This window comes from Brienomyrus brachyistius, chromosome 12 (assembly GCF_023856365.1).
Source record: "Brienomyrus brachyistius isolate T26 chromosome 12, BBRACH_0.4, whole genome shotgun sequence".
NCBI classification, from domain to species: Eukaryota; Metazoa; Chordata; class Actinopteri; order Osteoglossiformes; family Mormyridae; genus Brienomyrus; species Brienomyrus brachyistius.
This window is the reverse complement of record NC_064544.1, coordinates 18,262,702-18,281,988: the sequence shown is the minus strand read 5'-3', so window position 1 is coordinate 18,281,988 and position 19,287 is coordinate 18,262,702. Positions and strand designations below refer to the sequence as shown.

At 51.0% G+C, this 19,287-nt stretch overlaps 1 protein-coding gene across 1 annotated transcript in view; it reads left to right on the top strand.

Moving 5' to 3' along the window:
- The first annotated feature begins 13,475 nt into the window (after positions 1–13,475).
- The window catches only part of LOC125704946 (ankyrin-2-like), an 82,906-nt gene continuing 77,094 nt past the window's right edge, over positions 13,476–19,287 (top strand). The window contains 1 exon segment of the mRNA XM_048971118.1: positions 13,476–13,758. Coding sequence (XP_048827075.1) covers positions 13,627–13,758 — 132 coding nt within the window. The 5' untranslated portion in view covers positions 13,476–13,626.

The window sequence follows — 19,287 nt, the reverse complement described above, 5'->3', positions numbered from 1 at the left end:
GGGCATATCAATAATTAATCCATAGTGGCAGAGCAAATGATTTTTAGCCTCTGACATGCCTGGTAGGTGGGGGCCGGCGCGGCTGGGGTAAATGTCACAGGCGAGCTGATTCCTCCCATACCGTGTGTGTGTTTATGGCACGGGCCCAGCCTCTGATTGTTACGGGATTGCCAGTGTTTAACCTTTCTGAGCGGCTGGGCTGTGAAAACACCCATCATCCACGACTCTGCTGCTGCGAGAATTTTAAACGGAATGCGGCAGCTCGAGGCATCGGCCAGCAGGTGGCGGGGTGGTTAAGGTACCCACATTTTGAGTCTGCAGAGGCTTCAATATACAAGGCGCTTAAATAGCCATCCATCCATCCATCCATCTTCTGAAACCGCTTATCCTCCTCGGGGTCGCGGGGGGTCCATAGCCAATCCCGGAGGCTACGGGCACAAGGCAGGGAACAGCCCAGGACAGGGTGCCAATCCATCGCAGGTGCTTACATATATATTCATCAATATATAAGATGATTACGAGATGAATTCCCACACTTGCAGTCTTCCGCAGGCATTAAGAGCCGGGGCTCGTGCTCTCAGCCATCTTCACCCTCCAGAGCCGCCCTAGCAGTGGAGCTGTGCCAGCAAATGCCTGTCTGGAGATGAAGGAGCAGGCAGCCACGTGGGGCTTCCTCCAGTGCTGTGGCAGCCCACTGTGCCAGTGCCCGTAACTGGGAGGCTGGGCACATCTACACACAAATAAGGGCACTCTGTCTTTTATCGATTTTTGGCAACCCATTTGAGCAAATGTTTAACTTTATCTATTTATTAGTTGATTAGAGAGAAGAAATCAGCCTTTGTGGGCGTGTTTGCTGCCGATGACTGAGCCCAGTTGTCGCGCCTTAAATAGATCCGGGCAGAACAGTGCTTACGGAAGACTGACTCACCAAATATCGAGCATCATACCCCTGAAACATGAGCTCATTGAGCTTATGGCTCAACTCCTCCAGTGCAGGTTAACCTGGAAGGTGAGTTAATTAGCGACACTGCTAATGTTTATCTGCTGTTATCCAGTGGTAACCAAAAGATAAAAAGGTTCCCTGCTCATCTTCCTGGGAGAATCACTGCTTGGTAACACGGTGGCCCACTAGGTGGGGCTGTAGCCTCGCACCTGCGGCACTGGGGGTTCATTCCCCGCACCCCGCTCGGAGTGCATGCACTTTGCCGGTTCTCCCTGTTTTACACACTTTTACTCCAGGCACAACAGTTTCCACCCACTCTCCAAAAACAAACATGCTAACTACTGTCTCTATATGACCCCCAGTGAGGGAGTGGGTGTGTCCCGCAATGGACCCCACCAGGATGTCCCCGGCGCCATGGGACTGGCACCAGGCTCTCTGCAACTCTGTACTGGACAAACGTGCTATGGGTCATGGATGGAAGCATGGCAGGATGGATTGAGAGATGGATGGCTGGATGGATGATTTCACCCCTTCCTGCTCATTGGGGGTGTCAGGCCTGAAGCCCTGACCGCAGGTCATGTTGGGTTATGATGCAGACCTGAGCTGAAGAAGCAGTGTATACTGTATGGTGGGTGGAGCTGAGTGGCCAGAGGGAATGTGGTTTGGCCAGCAGCCCTGGATACCCAATCCGTCACTGCAGTGCTTCCTGGGAGAGAGGCCTCCCTCTGGATCTCCTTCTTCATTTGTTGTGAACCACTTCATCGTCCATCGTCTCCCCGCCGCTGGTATCATTACCGTTACTCTTTGTGCTTATTTCTCCCCATCCTGTTGAAAACACGGGAGACTCTGCACCCAAACGGCAGTGCCATCTTCTTCCCATGACGTGTCTTCAGGAGGGCTGTAAATCTGATTCAGTGTCATTATCTTTGTTAGACTCATGCCTGATATCTGGGCATGTAGAGAAGCTTTCAGCATCCTCCTTCAGCTTCCGCCTTTCTGCACTCCGCTGCGTGTCTCTCTTGTATTTTTTCCCTACAGCTTTGTGCCAAACCTTTCTGTCTCACAGCGGCAAAGCAGCTTGGTCTAAGTTGAACTGGAAGAGAGAGAGTGTGTTTCACACCCTTGTTCATAGGCCACATGACGCATCGTAGGAAAGAAATCCTGCAGGTGCCCTCCTCCCGTTGGCTCGCCACGCAGGAACACACACACACACACACACACACACACACACACACCACCTCACAAACATCTTAAAAATCCAGAGAGGACTAGAGCTGGCAGTTGATGTGTGGTGTGATGGAGTGTAACTGGGTGCTCCTCAGTCTGAGTGATGCTTCTGTCTGCAACGCCTCACTGAACAGCAGACAGACAGACAGGCAGGCAGAGAGAGAAAGTGAGAGAGACGGAGACAAAAGGGACAGAGACAGACAGACACACAGGCAGACAGACAAGAGATACAGGCAGACAGTGAGACTGAAAGCCAGACGGAGATGGCCAGACAGACAGAGAGACAGACAGGAAAACAGGCACAGAAAGACAGACAAACAGATAGACACAGAGATATACATACAGGCAGACAGAGAAGGGCAGGTAGAGAGACAGACAGACAGAGAGACAGACAGATAGACACAGAGATAGACATACAGGCAGACAGAGAAGGGCAGGTAGAGAGACAGACAGACAGAGAGACAGACAGATAGACACAGAGATAGACATACAGGCAGACAGAGAAGGGCAGGTAGAGAGACAGACAGACAGAGAGACAGACAGATAGACACAGAGATAGACATACAGGCAGACAGAGAAGGGCAGGTAGAGAGACAGACAGACAGAGAGACAGACAGATAGACACAGAGATAGGCGTACAAGAAGACAGAGAGACAGAGAGAGGGTACTTGCTGTTTTTCCTTTTGGTGTTTCCATGCAGGCATTTGATGGGTTGCCTTGCGGGTAGTGAATGGCACGGAAGCCCCCTACCCCCACCCCCTTCCACATTCTGTTTAACTTCTTTCCTCTGAATCCATCTCGAACCAGCCAATGGCAGGGGGTGGGTGCTCAGGCTTGTGGTGCAGATGAATGGGGATTGATTTGAGTCTGTAGCTCTCTGTTAATTTGTCTCCTGCCTACTTTAGCTGTCGGACAGGTCAATTTTCTCATAGGAAAGAACGTGTGAGAAAAATAACCTCAGCAAAAAGTGGTACTTTCTTCCTGGCTAGAAGAACTTCAGAGAAGCTTGGTGCTTTTACATGTCATTCAGAGGTATACTGGCTAAATAATGAACCAATGCAAAAAGGAGGAGATGTGCAGTGAGACGGCATTAGCCCAGCAATAGGCCAGCTTTGAGCCTGCAGGTACATTGACAGCAAACTCGCCAGGAAGTGCCCTTGATGAATGCTATAGACCATGGTGGGCGGAGTTGGCATTCTGTCAATCATCTAGTGGTTCAACCCACTTCCTGTTGGGCACCATGATGGTCCCTGTTGGTTCAGCCCAGAAGTGGTTCACAACAATATCTACGTATGCGTGTCTGCCTCATTAATATGCATATATCCGCCCTCCTGTCTCTCTCTACATCTGCCCCTCCTCTCTCTCTGTATATCTGCCCCTCCACTCTCTCTGTATATCTGCCCCTCCTCTCTCTCTGTGTATCTGCCCCTCCTCTCTCTCTGTATATCTGCCCCTCCTCTCTCTCTGTATATCTGCCCCTCCACTCTCTCTGTATATCTGCCCCTCCTCTCTCTCTGTGTATCTGCCCCTCCTCTCTCTCTGTATATCTGCCCCTCCTCTCTCTCTGTATGTCTGCCCCTCTATTCTCTCTGTATATCTGCCCCTCCTGTCTCTCTGTATATCTGCCCCTCCTCTCTCTCTCTATATCTGCCCCTCCTCTCTCTCTGTATATCTGCCCCTCCTCTCTTTCTGTATATCTGCCCCTCCTCTCTCTCTGTATGTCTGCCCCTCTATTCTCTCTGTATATCTGCCCCTCCTCTCTCTCTATATATCTGCCCCTCCTCTCTCTCTGTGTATCTGCCCCTCCTCTCTCTCTGTATGTCTGCCCCTCTATTCTCTCTGTATATCTGCCCCTCCTCTCTCTCTATATATCTGCCCCTCCTCTCTCTCTGTATATCTGCCCCTCCTCTCTTTCTGTATATCTGCCCCTCCAATCTCTCTGTATACCTACCCATCTTTGCTCCAGGTCAGTCAGTGAAGGCTCCTGTGGTATTTCTGGCCTGCTAATCCTCCAGAGCCGTGTGAATCCTGCCAGGCAGGTCTGAATCACTGGCTCATGCTAATACTGGCCACTGAGATGTCTGGGTAATCCACACGCTGCTTCTGAACACCATGTCGGGGACCTGCCGCCCTGTGCTTACACCCACCTGTGGTATGGCTCATTCTTTAGTGTTTGGCCTGGACGACACAGCACCTATGAGTGGCAGAAGGGTCAGTGGAGCCTCGCTGCAGGTAGGATAGGGTGGGGCTGCAAGGGTGGTGGGACGGGCATATGGAGGGGTCACTTTGTGTTTCCTGCTCTCAGTGAATCCCTTTGCGTTTCTGCTGCGCTCGTTTATTTCCACTTTGCTGTCCAGATCTGATTTATGTGTTTTGCTGAGCTCGGCTATGGGACAGACCCCTGTACTGTGGGATGGGTCCCTGTTCTGCGGGACGGGCCCCTGTACTGCGGGATGGGCCCTGTACTGCTGGACAGGCCCCCGTACTGCGGGATGGGCCCTGTACTGCTGGACGGGCCCCCGTACTGTGGGATGGGCCTGTGTACCTTGGTACGGACGCATGTATTGTGGGACAGGACGGGCTGCCGCTCCTCAGCAGGGACTAGGGCACACAGGGGATGTTCTCAGGAGGAAAACCTGGCACCGTTGTGGTTTCGACACACTCCTGCACACACTTACTGGGCCGACCTCATCTCCTCATTTAGGATTATTGCTGTAAAAATGATTCTGAGAAGATGCTGCAGAAAGTGCATAATGGAACCACACCTATTGGCTCAGACTGCGACAGGGTGGAAACAGTGGTGGTGGCGGGGGGGGTATTGGTTTGTTTTTTTATGAAGTGGCTCAAATGTGGACCTTGCTTTACTGCATGAGCACTCCCCCAGAGGAGCTGTGGTGCAACAGCACCAGCCTCAGATGCTGTGATCCACCCACATCGCAGACCTCAGGGCAGTTCCGCACTTTTCCCCGAATCGGAGGGCTTTGTTGTTCGCTCAGAATTCCGGAATGGGAATTAAAGGACGTTAACTCACGCATGTCACACCTCCCCGTCATGGCAGATGTTCTTTGTTACGTGTGCGACCAAAGCATTTCGACCACAAAGAATGTACACGACGGGCAGTTTGATCTTTCCTGTGACAGGTACTGAGAAATATAAGTGAAACTGCCGATTAAAAAGCCCTGTTAGCCTTGGAGAGCAGGGTGTGTGTTTGTTTTTTGGGGGCTGGGAGGGACATGGATGAGACAGGAACATTAAAAAGAAATATGGCTGTCTGGATGATCTCATTACCATAGACGGATGCCGGGGGTATATGTCTGCATGCTGGGGTGTGGGTTCAGTGTTTCATTTTGTACTGTGGGCGGTGTGTTTAGGTTCAGGCGGGCCGAGAGAGGCGCACTCCACATCCACATACAGAGGGAACACGCCCCGTGTGCAAGGTGCACGTGATCATATGTGAAAAAAAACACGCATGCACACTCACACAATAACAGCTCTGAGAAGCTGTCCACGCCCCACTGCACACATAACGGGTTTGGGGGGGGGTTAGAGGAAAGGGACTGTCAATGACCCTGGGGGGGCAGGCATGTTTCGTGTTTAAGTGTGGGGGAGGGGCTCATTAAAGGCTCAGTGGGCGTTGGGTATATAATGAAACCCATGGGACGACAGCCTTCTCCAGTGGCATGGAATTCCCCCCCCTCACCCTGGCCTACTTCCTGGTGATGTCACCTCTGGCAACGCCCTTACTGGTTGCTAAGCGACATAGCGCTGCGGCGATGAGGGGGAGCCAAACAAAAGGCAGCGGAGTCGAGCTCGTCATACCCCCACAGTCTCCCAGGGTCACTTCCCCCAACACCGCGAGCAGCGGGAGCCGCGGGTTTAAGGGAAAAGCATGCGTTAGTTACCAGCCTCATGTGTATGTCCTGTCCTCTGGCTGCCTGGGAAGCAGACCCTTATGAATGCATTTCGGCTGCCATTTAGGGGTCCAGTTTAGTGAAATCACAGCACATTTTGAAAATGCAGTATTTGATTCAAAATCCAAATTCTCAGAGAATATTCAGCTCTATCCTTAATAACAAGGTAGTTGGGCTGTTTAGGCAGCCTGATCAAATCAATCGTTAATGTTTTATTAAGCAGAAATGTAGAAGTGAAAGTAAATATGTAGCTGGGAAATATGAGCACGTTAGATTTAAGGACTTTTTAAATAGAAGTGTGACTACAGTCTCCCAGCTAAGCCTCAGTGAGCAATAGTTCCCTCTAGTGGAGAGTCTGTGCTAATCTTATTTTTTGGAAGCAGCCTGGCTTCGCGGCGGCTGCAGCCGTCACGCTTCCCCGGCTCTGTGTGTGAGGCTCCCCAGCGGGTGTGAGGCTGTGTCGTGAGGCTGGCCGGCCGGAGGAGAGGCCTGACAGATATGGAGGGGTAAGGGGGGGGGGCGCAGGCCTCAGCCGGGCCGGCACAGGTGGCCCAAGGCTCTGGAGCTGTCAGACCTGTCGTTCCGATGTTTCCGAGGGTGGGGGGAGGTTCTGCTGTCTGGGCATCGAACTTCAAAGTATGGAAAGTGCCAGTCAGCTCCTCCCAGAATCCATCGGCGTGAGCTAGCAGCTTGGCTGAGGAGGGGGCGGAGTGCTGCTCAGGGATTCTGCATCGATTGGCTGGCATCAGTGAGTGGCAGGTGGCCTGGAACTGGGGTTGTTTACTATGTGAAGATAAGGCTGTCAGGGAGGAATGCACGCGGATGACATGCCCAGATGATGCGCCTCCTAGCTCCGCCTCTCTGCTGCATCTCCATCCAATGAGGGCGTTCAGCAGTGATGGCCAGCTTATCAGGGGGAACAAAACATGCTCCTTTTATGCCCATAGACTGTGTGACAATAAAAAATGGGCAGCAAGTGTGAGCATGGGCTCCTTACACAGCAAGCTGGTCTTAGTCAGTAACCAGCCACCAGCTGCACCAGTACTGGGTATACATGGCCACATAAGTACACCCACTGAGCAGCTTACATACGTAAATGCTGACTTATATACTGTCACTATACTGCAAATTGCACAGTATCAATATTCATGATTACGGTTTAATGTTTAATATTTAATATTTAGTCTCTTTATACTTGTGTCCAGGGGCAATTCTAGAATTAGACCTTTGGGGAGGGCTCTGCCCTCTGAAGAAATACTGGGCGTCACCCCCCATGATTAAATTTTCCGAGGGGGGCTATTTCAGCGCGTAGGATCTAAGCGACCAATCATTTCGCTGCACGCTGTGTATGTGACAAATAAAACAACATAACAGTATATGCGATTAAAGGCAGTACTAGCCCTGTCATGTGACTCAAAGGGCTCCACATGACACAGTTTGACAGGGGATTAAACTGGAAGATGTCACCGTGGAAACCCAGTCAATGGGGCTGGCACATGCTTTGGGAACCGAGGCCCAGATCTCTTAGATTCTACCTGATAGAAATGTGGGAGGGCGGTGGGGCTGCCCATAGGATGGATGTGCACCCTCGGGGGGGTTGCCAGATGGTGCCCGCTGCCTAATCCGTTAACCAGCGTCCTACTGCTCTTGGGTCCAGTGAAGATCCTGACACACGTGACCCTGGGGTCGGGTCTCATCTGGGTGAAGGGTGTCATTTAGAGGTGTCTTAGGGCCGTGGGCTTTGCACAAGGATGTGGATTAGTGCGGGCGGGGCACATGACCAGGTCTAAGCGGCCTCACTTTGTGTTTATGATGCTATCAGCAGGGTTCCCATTAGGGCGGTGTTTCCGGTCCTCAGGGAGCCGCAGGCAGCTCCTACTGTGAGCTGAGGGTGAAAAATGTGGACTTCCTAGCAGGGAGCTGGGAGGGAGCAAAAATGTGGACTTCCTAGCAAGGAGCTGGGAGGGAGCAAAAATGTGGACTTCCTAGCAAGGAGCTGGGAGGGAGCAAAAATGTGGACTTCCTAGCAGGGAGCTGGGAGGGAGCAAAAATGTGGACTTCCTAGCAAGGAGCTGGGAGGGAGCAAAAATGTGGACTTCCTAGCAGGGAGCTGGGAGGGAGCAAAAATGTGGACTTCCTAGCAGGGAGCTGGGAGGGAGCAAAAATGTGGACTTCCTAGCAAGGAGCTGGGAGGGAGCAAAAATGTGGACTTCCTAGCAAGGAGCTGGGAGGGAGCAAAAATGTGGACTTCCTAGCAGGGAGCTGGGAGGGAGCAAAAATGTGGACTTCCTAGCAAGGAGCTGGGAGGGAGCAAAAATGTGGACTTCCTAGCAAGGAGCTGGGAGGGAACAAAAATGTGGACTTCCTAGCAAGGAGCTGGGAGGGAGCAAAAATGTGGACTTCCTAGCAGGGAACTGGGAGCGAGCAAAAATGTGGACTTCCTAGCAAGGAGCTGGGAGGGAGCAAAAATGTGGACTTCCTAGCAAGGAGCTGGGAGGGAGCAAAAATGTGGACTTCCTAGCAAGGAGCTGGGAGGGAGCAAAAATGTGGACTTCCTAGCAAGGAGCTGGGAGGGAGCAAAAATGTGGACTTCCTAGCAGGGAGCTGGGAGGGAGCAAAAATGTGGACTTCCTAGCAAGGAGCTGGGAGGGAGCAAAAATGTGGACTTCCTAGCAAGGAGCTGGGAGGGAGCAAAAATGTGGACTTCCTAGCAAGGAGCTGGGAGGGAGCAAAAATGTGGACTTCCTAGCAGGGAACTGGGAGCGAGCAAAAATGTGGACTTCCTAGCAAGGAGCTGGGAGGGAGCAAAAATGTGGACTTCCTAGCAAGGAGCTGGGAGGGAGCAAAAATGTGGACTTCCTAGCAAGGAGCTGGGAGGGAGCAAAAATGTGGACTTCCTAGCAAGGAGCTGGGAGGGAGCAAAAATGTGGACTTCCTAGCAGGGAGCTGGGAGGGAGCAAAAATGTGGCTCATCTGGTTGGGAAACACTGCTCTGTGCTGTTCCAGTCAGAATCACCATCAAGATGGACTCCAGGTCCAGTGTTTACTAGCTCAGATCTGGTATCTCCAGCTGCTTCTTGGCTGATGGAGAAAACAGGCTCGGATGAGCGTGCCTGGTAGCTATATGGATGACCTTAACAGGTGATATGAATATCCCCTTAATCATGTTTCAGTAATGACAGCCTGTCACCCATAATCCGTAGGTGTAGGGTGTTCCTGCAAATACCGCGGTGTGCTTCTACACATTTTACACTACACGTGATAAAACGCGGACGGTCAGAGAAGGACCGGAGAACCGGCACTTTAGCACAAAGGCGAACAGAGACCCGGGAGGGCAGCAGCAGAAGCAGGCCTGCGTGTGACATGTGTGTCTGTGCTGGGAACACTGGCTGAACTACATGCATGATGTACATTAGTGTGTGCCGTGCTCTGTCTGGCTGGGTGTGTGATGTGGGAGCATTTTTTCAGTACCCCCAAGGGAAAACCCCCCAAGGGAAAACTGAATTTTATAAAAATCTGTGACTGAAGTGAAAAATATAAATGTCAAAAATATTGTATTTTTTGATTACTTATGGTTAAGGTTAGGGCTGGGTAGGGATTAAGGTTGCAGTTTTTCCCATAGAAATGAATGGACACCTCCCACAAAGATCTGAATAAAAATGTGTGTGTGTGTGTTTGTGAGTGTGTGTAAAGCCTTAGAGCTGCCCTACACGCGGTAATAAGGATTGTGTGGACAAATCCAGACAGCATGGTTTAATCCCCAAATCCAGCCTAAGAACACAAGCCCAGATGGTGCTCCCATTCATACAGGCTCCTGTCACATGACAACCACCTCAGCTTGGTCACGACCACCGTCGACTCCCACAATGGGCGGGACGTTACCCTGGACGGCTAATCCCCATGTGCTCAATACGGCGCACCGATGGGTGCTTGTGTGTCTCTGTGCAAATGTTGCTGCTTTTCCCATGAGGCCACGGGGTATCCACCCGTAGAACTCATCAGCCGTTACTCGTTTGTTTACTGCAGCTGACAAAAACCTCAGTGCCTAGGATTCATGCTTGTTTGTTGTCCTATGTTCACATTCTGCTGAAGCAGTGATAGCTAAACGAGGCCTGGAAAGGTTCCAGAAGCTTCTGCACCTATCAATTGCCTGTCAGTCCTTACATGGCTCTTTGGTGACACCTTTTGGCCATAAGTCTGCATGCCATTGTTGTGCCGTTACAAAATTTATTTTAGAATCCTGTGCTCAGTATTCGGGCTGTTTGAGCAGCACGAGAAGAAACCCCTATTCCTACCTAATACACCTTGTTTATAACTCAGAGAAACAGACCACAGAACACGAGCGTAGCTAAATGGTCATCGCTCTTGGGCAGCGTGTTTTCATGTGTGATCCATACTAAGTCTGAATTCCGGTATTTCGGTTTTGATTTAGTTGGCTGAGAATGATCAAAATAGGCAGCAGTCATATGTCAAGTGAGGAGCGACTGATGGATGCTTTCAGCTGAGAAGATCAGGGGAGCACTCTCGGAAAGGCTTTGGAGAGATACCACCAGGCTGCACTGCAGGTACTTTATGCCCCTTTAAACAGAATCGAGGGCTGCCAGCAGATGGCAGTGTGGCACAAATGATGAGGCACAAGCTCAACAAAAGGGTCACGGCCAGTGGAAAGATATTATCTATTTTATGAGAGGACACAGTACAGGAGTGCTTAGAAAATGCAGAGACGCATGTATTCTGACATTCCATATTGAGGGAAATGCGATTTGCAGGCATTTAATTGTTCCCGAGTGTTTACTGAGTCTCCGTCCTGTCAAGGGCATTGTGCTCGGTCTTAAAAGCCGCTTCTGATGAAGGATGTAATTCATCAGCAGCAGAACAAGCCCCTCACTGCAAGGCAGGGTCATCAGTGCTGGGCTTTGTTAGGGCCGTGTGCATAGCAGCTGATTTCAGACGAAAAACCAAAGAGCTAGCCTGGGATCTCGCAGAATCCATGTAGAACTGATTCTAATGCAGTGGGCAGGATCGCCAAGCCTCCAGTGAAACCGTAGGCTAGGAGCCGTGAACAAACTGGGGCCATTTGCACGGTGTAAGAAGTGCTTTTGTTTTGTTGCCAGGAATTATAATGGGACTTCCCCTATCGATCCCACAGGCAGTGAACACCTCATTGATTTGATTGGTCATATGTCTGGCCTCCGCGCTCATGGACCCACCCCCCTTGCAGGAGTGGATACTTCACACATGTTCCATATGGAAGTGATCAGTATTCCTAGCTGTACTGTAGGATGTATTGTGAGAAAAAAGGCTACAGCCCTGGTACAGATTTGTACCCCAAAGTACAATCAACATTAGTCTACCCCCAATGGTACAAGAGTTTCTGTACCTTAAAAATTTCTGTACCTTAATATAGACTAAAAGGTACATTTATCTACAGCTATGGTACAATTGGCTGAGCCTTGATGGTACAACCCAAGTGACAAGTAACTGTACCCTCAATGGTACAACTTCTGATAGGGTGAGGTGAAGGTATATGTTATTACTGGAGGAGTCAGTATTCTTTAGGTGGACAACTATACGCAAACTGCAGAGGTTCTGTTCAGATTGGAGTAAGATGGATTCAATTCAGATCGTGGGTCAACCAGTCAGTCTATACTATTGTAGGTCTAATACGAATGCTGAAGTTAGCAATAAGATGATGATTGGGCTGGTATCTGTAAATGCTTTATTATCATGCGTAAAATAATATTGTTTTCCTGCTTCTAGAGTCTCTAGTTTCTCAGAGTTTCTCGCATCAGTCTCACACCTCTGGGGTGGGTTTTTCCAGGCTGGGTCCCTCACTCCACTCCATGCTCATTTGAGCATCATGGCTGTAGCAGGATAAGCCGCTTTGAAAAGGGATTTATGGACGGTTTCATTCAGTACAGAAAGCGCTGATGTGTGACCTTGTCCATGGTGCTGAAACAGGGCATGATCGCAGAGCGTGCAAGGTATGTCACATTTCACCTGATTGGCTGCATAAGTGACTCCGCCCCTACGGCAGCTTCTGACCCACAAGGTGAATATCTGATATGCGAGACGGGAGGTGGTTAAAGTGATGGTGGGTTCCTCACAGGTTCTCCGGTTCCTCACAGGTTCTCCGTCTCTGCTGGCTAATGCTGAAGCTGGACTCGCCATTCAGTTAGTTAGAAGGCTGATATGGGTTTGTGACATTGTTCATATTACAAAAAGCAGAAAGATTCAAAATAACACGCGGCTTCAAAGCCTCACATCCTCAAACTGTGATTGTCCCGCTGGTGCCATTTGACCATAAGCGTCGTCTATTTTTCGGCATCACCTGCCCGTATTACAGAGGATGCAGCCCAGAGCCACATTTGTCTGGTTGTTTCTGACACGAAGAACTCGTGTGCTGTGCTGGGTAAAGAACTGAAACGCAGGCCAGTGGATTCTGGGCGACACGGTTTTGCTTTTTCTCTTTGGAGGAGAAGAATCTTCTCCAGCTGCAGGGGCTTCATGGGAGACCTCTGTAGATTTGGTTGGTAGGGGGGAGGAAGTAAGTATGGTGGGAATTAGTGCTGTGTGTGGAGGGCATTGTCGTTTATTTGCCCTACTTTCTCTCAGTTCATTACTGAAGTGGGCCACCAGCCAGATCCAGTCTCACAGCTGTACGGACACCTGATCCATGAGTGTGTGTCCTGGCTTAGGGGAAGTACTATGCCCCCCCCCCCCCCCCCCCAGCTGAAGCTAAAGCTAAAGCGTCTGGCAGTAGGTACAGCAGTGACCTCCAGGCAGAAATGCACATGAACCACCTCACGCTGCCGTATTCCCCCTGCACGGAGAGACTGCGTATTTCAAACAACACGTCAGAACTGCATGGAGCAGCCTTGGAAAGAGAAATGGCGGAGGCGGGAGGCTGTGGAAAGACGCCGCATACCCTGCGTCAGAGAGCCTTAGCGGCGGTGGCTGTAGCAGGCGTGCGGCACGGACTGCGCCATCTCCTCCTCCGAGGGGGCCGGCTGCACTGAGAGGAGCGTTCCCCCATCTCTGGAGTCTGCCTGGTTCCTCCCTCGCCTCAGCGTCAGCCTCCTCCAGGTGCCGGCGGCTCCTCCTCTCCTCAGCATCCCTGCCCCTGATTCATGGGGGCGGCCGCATTTCTCGGCCACCAGAAACGTCACGGACTCGCACGCCTGAAGCTGTCATCTGACTGACTGTGGCTGGGGGTGGACCCATCCGTCCTCGTTCCCTCCCTCCATCCCTCCCTCCCTCCTCCTCTCTCTTCTCCCTCCCGCCTGCTCACACCGCCACTCAGACACACATTCCACAGAAGCAGCGCTAGCGGGAGTCTGTGAAGGCGAAATCCGCAGCTCAGCCCGGCAGAGCGACACTCCGGCAGCAGCCTTGGCAGCCGGCACTGCTCGCAAACGGGCAACACCCACGACTCCCTCCCTACCTCTTTCTGCCGGGATCCCGTCTTCCCCCCTGTGGGGCTTTTGGGTGATTTTAGAGCCGGATTTCTATTGAGTTTGGTAGTCGGAGAGCAGCGCAGCAACCATGGCTCACGCGGCGGCGCAGCTTAAGAAATCCCGTGTGCTGGACAAGCAGGACAACGAGGCCAAGGCGGCGGAGGAGAAGGCTCGGCAGCGGAGGCGGCGGTCTAGGGAGCGAGCGGAACGCAAGCGCAAGGTACGAGGAACCCCACCACCCCCTTCCTGCACTGCCATCCCCCCCCACCCCCTGCCACCCCACTTCCCCGAGCACGCCGGGGGTCACCTGTCGCCATGTCAACGCCACCAGCAGATCCGACACTCCGAGCTTCGTCACCAACCATCAGCCATTGCTCTCCCCTCCCACTCTGCTTCCAGCTGGGAACAACCTGTCCCACAGCTCGAACCCCCCAAGGTCCCCCAGGCAGCATTTTCCAGATCCCCTTGGAGCCCCTGGAGGGGGATGTCAACCACATTACTGCACCCCCCCCCCAACCCTGTGACCCCTTTGCTGTTTCCTTTACATTCTGAGCCGATTGCCTGTTATCTGGGGACCTACTTGTGGCCGGCCACAGGGATTCCTGTTTCAGAAGGTCGTGCGTGAGGACCATCAGGAACAGCGTGTGACAGTCCCCAGACTCACCTCTGCATGGGGGTGGGGGCATTTACCTCAGGATGTTTGCAGGTGTGCGATATGAAAGGGGACTCCCCACTAATGAAGACACTGGCTCTGTTTCGAGGGGTCTCTCCTGATCTGGAGCTTGTCATTAGGGTAGATTCCCAAAATCGTTAATTACCACCCCCCCTCCCCCCAACTATCACCTGAAAACCTCTCTCACTGTCCGGAACGCAAGATGATGTCCCTGATATGCACTGTCCAGGAGATTTATTGAACCTCCGACTCTCAATGACACCGGTTCACTTTGTGCACGGTTGTGGTGCACAGATGCTGCATGTGTGGCTGCTGTCTGTGAGCCATGGAGGATGCCAATGTAAGCGAGACTGTGCGTTGAAGCCGGTACCCCACAGCAGCAAAGAAGCAAACCGCAAATCACCAGTCGACACATCTTACGTATTTTCGCTATTAAAGGTTGAAGGTAGTGCTTGAAGTGGGAAAATACCGGTATCAGTACTCCCCTTGTTATGTACTGTATGTGAGATTACAAAGGATGCCGGCACGCCATAAACCTTCCCGGTACTCTTGCGCACCGATGAGTACCGCCCCACTTCAAACACTGGTTGAAGGTTAAATATAAAACTCCACTATGTAGTGCTTTACAAATTAAAACTCGGCCTCAGACGGATGTATTTAAAAAAGGCGACGATCTGTGTTAATTTCCCGTTATTGCTGAAGGTTAGGGATATTGGGTTTAGGGTTAGTATACAGAAGGAAGGGTTTATAACGTTTTAAACCCCGTAATCCGGACGAAGGCAGATGTTTACGATCCGTTTTTTTCCCGGTACGGGGATCCGCAGCCACCATTTGGCCGAGTGGCATTGGCGTTTATCTGTAGCGGTACTGAGGGGAGAGGCAGCTCCGGACAGGCACCTCCGAGTGGGGCGGACGTCGGCTGGGTGGGTGTAGGGCGACCGCCATTTGGCGGGAGGGAGGGGAAAGGCGATCCGACAGTGATCGGAATGATAAGTACGTACGCTCGATCACTGACGTTTATTTTAAAAAGGAGAGTATTTGGGGGTTTTAGTTAAACAAGCCTGCTTATAAATCCCCACGTCCCAAAAGGGCGGCGTGTCTGAGTCGTGAGAGCGCACATCTGGGATCTCGTTTGAAAAATAACCTGTTGTGCTGCTTTGTGTTGCTGACCATCCTTTAACGTGGCCCCAATAGTGTCCCAATATATATAAACATATGTGCATGGGTGTAGCTGCCTTCAGATGACGGGGGGTAAAGGACAGGATGGCGTGATGAGGCGTCGCGCCGAGCCCCGTCAGCGAAACACCGCAGATACAGTCAAACTGCCGCCTAATGCACGCAGCCCCCAATCTCTACCACTCGCTAAATGTCTCGCTTTGGGGCCGTGGAACACTGATACCTGCCGTGCATCGTACTCATGTTCTGTATTTTTTTTCTTTTTAAGTTTTGTTTTAAGCTTGTATTTTTTGCTGCTTTACCCATGTTCCTGCTGTACTGTAAGGTTTCTCTTGTCCTCCCTGAGTTTGAGTGTGAGGGGAAGTGTGAGCGGCACCAAGTGCATCTGGTCGGGAAGCCTGGCCCAGTGACACACCTGCCCCACCAGGGGTCCAATTGTGGTGACCGGATCCAGTCGTCCAGGCTGGCTGGAAAAACCGCTCCCCGCCCTGTATCTCTGCACAGCCTAAAGGTGTCGGTTTGCGTAATAACAGTGTGTGTGTGTGTGTGTGTGTGTGTGTGTGTGTGGGTGGTGGTGGTGGGGAGGGGGGGGATTCTGGAAATAGCTTCTCTTACCTGCTGACTTCAAAGGAGAAGAGAGAAGTGCATGTGCTGGACTGGGTGGGCATTGACTGTGCTGCTGTTGCCCTGCCCTTTAGCTCCCCCTTTTTTTTTTGGGGGGGGGGGGCGTTATAATCCAAGGGCAGCTTTACGAAGGCTTTGTCCTCCCTCTGACCCCTGCATGACGTTCAGCAGCATCCTGTCCATCTGTCTGTTGTGGCCGAGATTTGACAGCGTGGAGGACAACAAGCAAAGAGGTACAGCTGGTCGGAGGGGTTTGGGTGCCCCCCCCCACCGTCGTTCGGTCCGCTTCACCCCCTCTTCCCCTCTGTCTCGAGCCGGTTACCGGCGTTTGCTGGCTGTGGCCAGCGGTGTCCCTGACGTCGTCTGCATGACACAAGCTGCAACTTGGCAGCTGAATATCTATGGGAGCCGTTTCATTTCAAATGACCTCTGTAAAGTGCTGTTTTACATCAGGTGGCCAGGTTTTGAGTACACCAAGCTGCGCAGTCTGTCTTAATAACAGCTTTGGCTGAGCTAATGAATGATTAAGAGTGTGTGGTTCCCACCCACCCCCCCCACCCCCACTCCGTCTTAGACAGTGCAGCACAGACCGATTTTCTCCAGTTATGCTTTACATATCTCTTCTGTTTGGCTAGCGCCCAGCGTATTGATATCTCAATTTCTTTTTCGATTTTCCTTTGCGTGCCAGTCCCTTTCTATCCAGAGCAGTGGCCTCAGTCGTTCAGAACCCGTCTTGCTGAAATTGACACCGGTTTATGTGATATTCAGTGGTTTCTCTGAAGACCTCAGGGCCGGTCTGGCTACTTGCACTGTTGTGGTCTCGAGGTCAGATCGTTAACTGCTCTGCCACCTACTGCCTGACACAGGGAGTGCTTTTGTCCAGATGAACTCATTTTCTTCCTCATCGTATTTGCTAACTCATTCTTGCTTTGTTTTGTTGACCTGTAAGCATAAGTCAGTGTCATCTGTTTGTACTGCAACATCTATTTCCAGAATGTGTTACTTCGGCTATAAAGATGTCCACTCACCAAATGCTTTCAGAGTCCAAATGACAAATGTATTCTCATGCAGTAATACACTCTGTGGATTTTTCGCTCCTCAGACCCTTGTCAAATGGAGTAATTCGAGTGAATGGGTGTGCCGGAATGAAATGACAATGGGTAGATTAAGTAATCTGGAGATTAAGGGCTTTCTGTGCAAGTTCTCATTGACATAAGTGCACTGACAGCGTCCCTATAAAGAAAAACACATTATAGGTTTTCCTATAAATAGGTCATTTAACCCAGGTACACAGTAATGGTGATAATGATGTCCTTGTTCTTCCATACAGGGTTTTTTTTCCCATCCAGTTGCGTGTAGCTTTATTTTTATAATATTATACTGAAATAACAAGTACAGCCCACAGCACTGTTTTGCTACGGACCCCTAAGCGGGGTTTACAGAAATATATCTCATTTAGAAATGAACGAGCATTAGCAAAACCGGCGGTGTGATTTTGTTGCTATGACAGCACAAAGAAGCCGCACTAATTTGTTTCCAAAACAAATGTTAAGCATCCCCGGACTTGCCGTCAGGGACGGTCACGGTGCACATAAACGGCCCCAGACAGCAGGGTGAAGGCAGAGCTGCTCAAACTCGCTTGTTTTCGTGGGACCTGCACTGCAAAGAGGGCAGAATTTGTGTTCAGTTCGGTGATGGTAAATGCTGACCACGTGGCTCTTTAATCAGATAAGCTCGGTTATCCTCCCTGTGGCGTCCTGAGCACCGCCGGCCAGGGGTGCCCTCTGCCCCCATTTCAGCTCTGGGCCTTGCCTTGCTGTGATGATGGAGGATGGCTCATGTTTGGGTGCTGAAACCTGCCCCATCAGGAGATGAATCTGGAGTCATTCTTCAGGATCTGGCCTTATGTCCTCCCCGAATACCGGGCCGCTCTCCTTAGTGAGACGGGGTCCTGTATTTAATGCCGAAACAGGCCTGACCCGGTTCTGTTCCTGCCCACAGATTCATCACCCGTCTGTCATGTGACCTGAAGAATATCTTTATAGGCAGATGAGGTAAATTAGCTCACACCCAATCGCAGTGGTCATATTTTATGTATGATTTTGCTATGTTTTTATGGTGAATTTCAAATTGTTGTTTCCTGTATCTACATAAATGGCTTTATTGAAACCAGCATACCATTTGGAGAGCGTAGGTGATTCGCCCATGAGGAGCTTGCCCGTGTTACAGGCCTCTGTTAGCAGCCTCGCTTGGAGCCAGTCCCACATTGTAAAATTTAAATGAAATCATTTGCTCGGGTCTGCCTTGCGGTGAGCCTGCTTGTTTGGGTGTTAAAAGCATGTTACTGTGTAGGAGTGGAGTTTGGCATGTATGTAGGAGGTATACCCATAAATCATGAGATTAGAGGGCAGGGAAATGTGCTTTGATATATTATTATTCTTATAGCTGGGTATTATTCCTATGCTCAAGTGATTTTAATAGCTACTTTTTTTTCAGTGACTCAAACCCATAATGTCCAGGTCCATGACTTGTGGAAACCCGTGAGATTTTGCTGATTGTGGCGTCCATGTCCAGCACGCAGTTGAGGATTGCCTGTATCGATTATTTACTGGTTTTATTTGAGGGATGGTATGCCGCAGACCCTCCTCCTCGCTGGTTGCTATGGCGACAAGCGCATGGAGACCTTACAGAGAGCTCATCGCTGTCTGGGTTCCCTCAGCTGGATGCGGAGGAATCGGCAGATCTCTGTCATGGGGCGTTCCCTCTCATTGACATCACGGCTGACATAATTGCTTCCTGGTTGGGGTAGTAAGACCTGTGGGATAGCTGTGTGTTTCTCTAACCTCTGAGAGAGTATCCCCCCCCCTCCCAATGCAGCTGGAAATGGCCCTTGCCTTGCTAAGTATTGATCTCTGATGTGTCACTGGTCCCCTCCGGGAATTTGAAACTTGGCTTTCCTTGCATTGTCAGAAAGCCTTGTGTGTTCTTTCTCAGACAGGATTGGGAGGAAGCCGGGTAAATAGGCTCTCAGTCCCATCCTGCCCCAAGGCTGCGTGACGTCACGTCTTCTGAGTGACTCGAAGCTCCTAGAAGCTGTTTGGAGAAAGCCAGTCCCCAGCAGCAAAGCAGTTCAGTGTCTGCAGCACATGAGGGCATGTTGCTGTCTTTCCCATTCTGTTATCTTCTGGCAGGGTGCTGGAGGAGAGTCTAGTTGGATAATTTAATGTAGCCTAAAAATGACCAGGTTCAGATACCGAAAGGGGAACCGTAACTCTA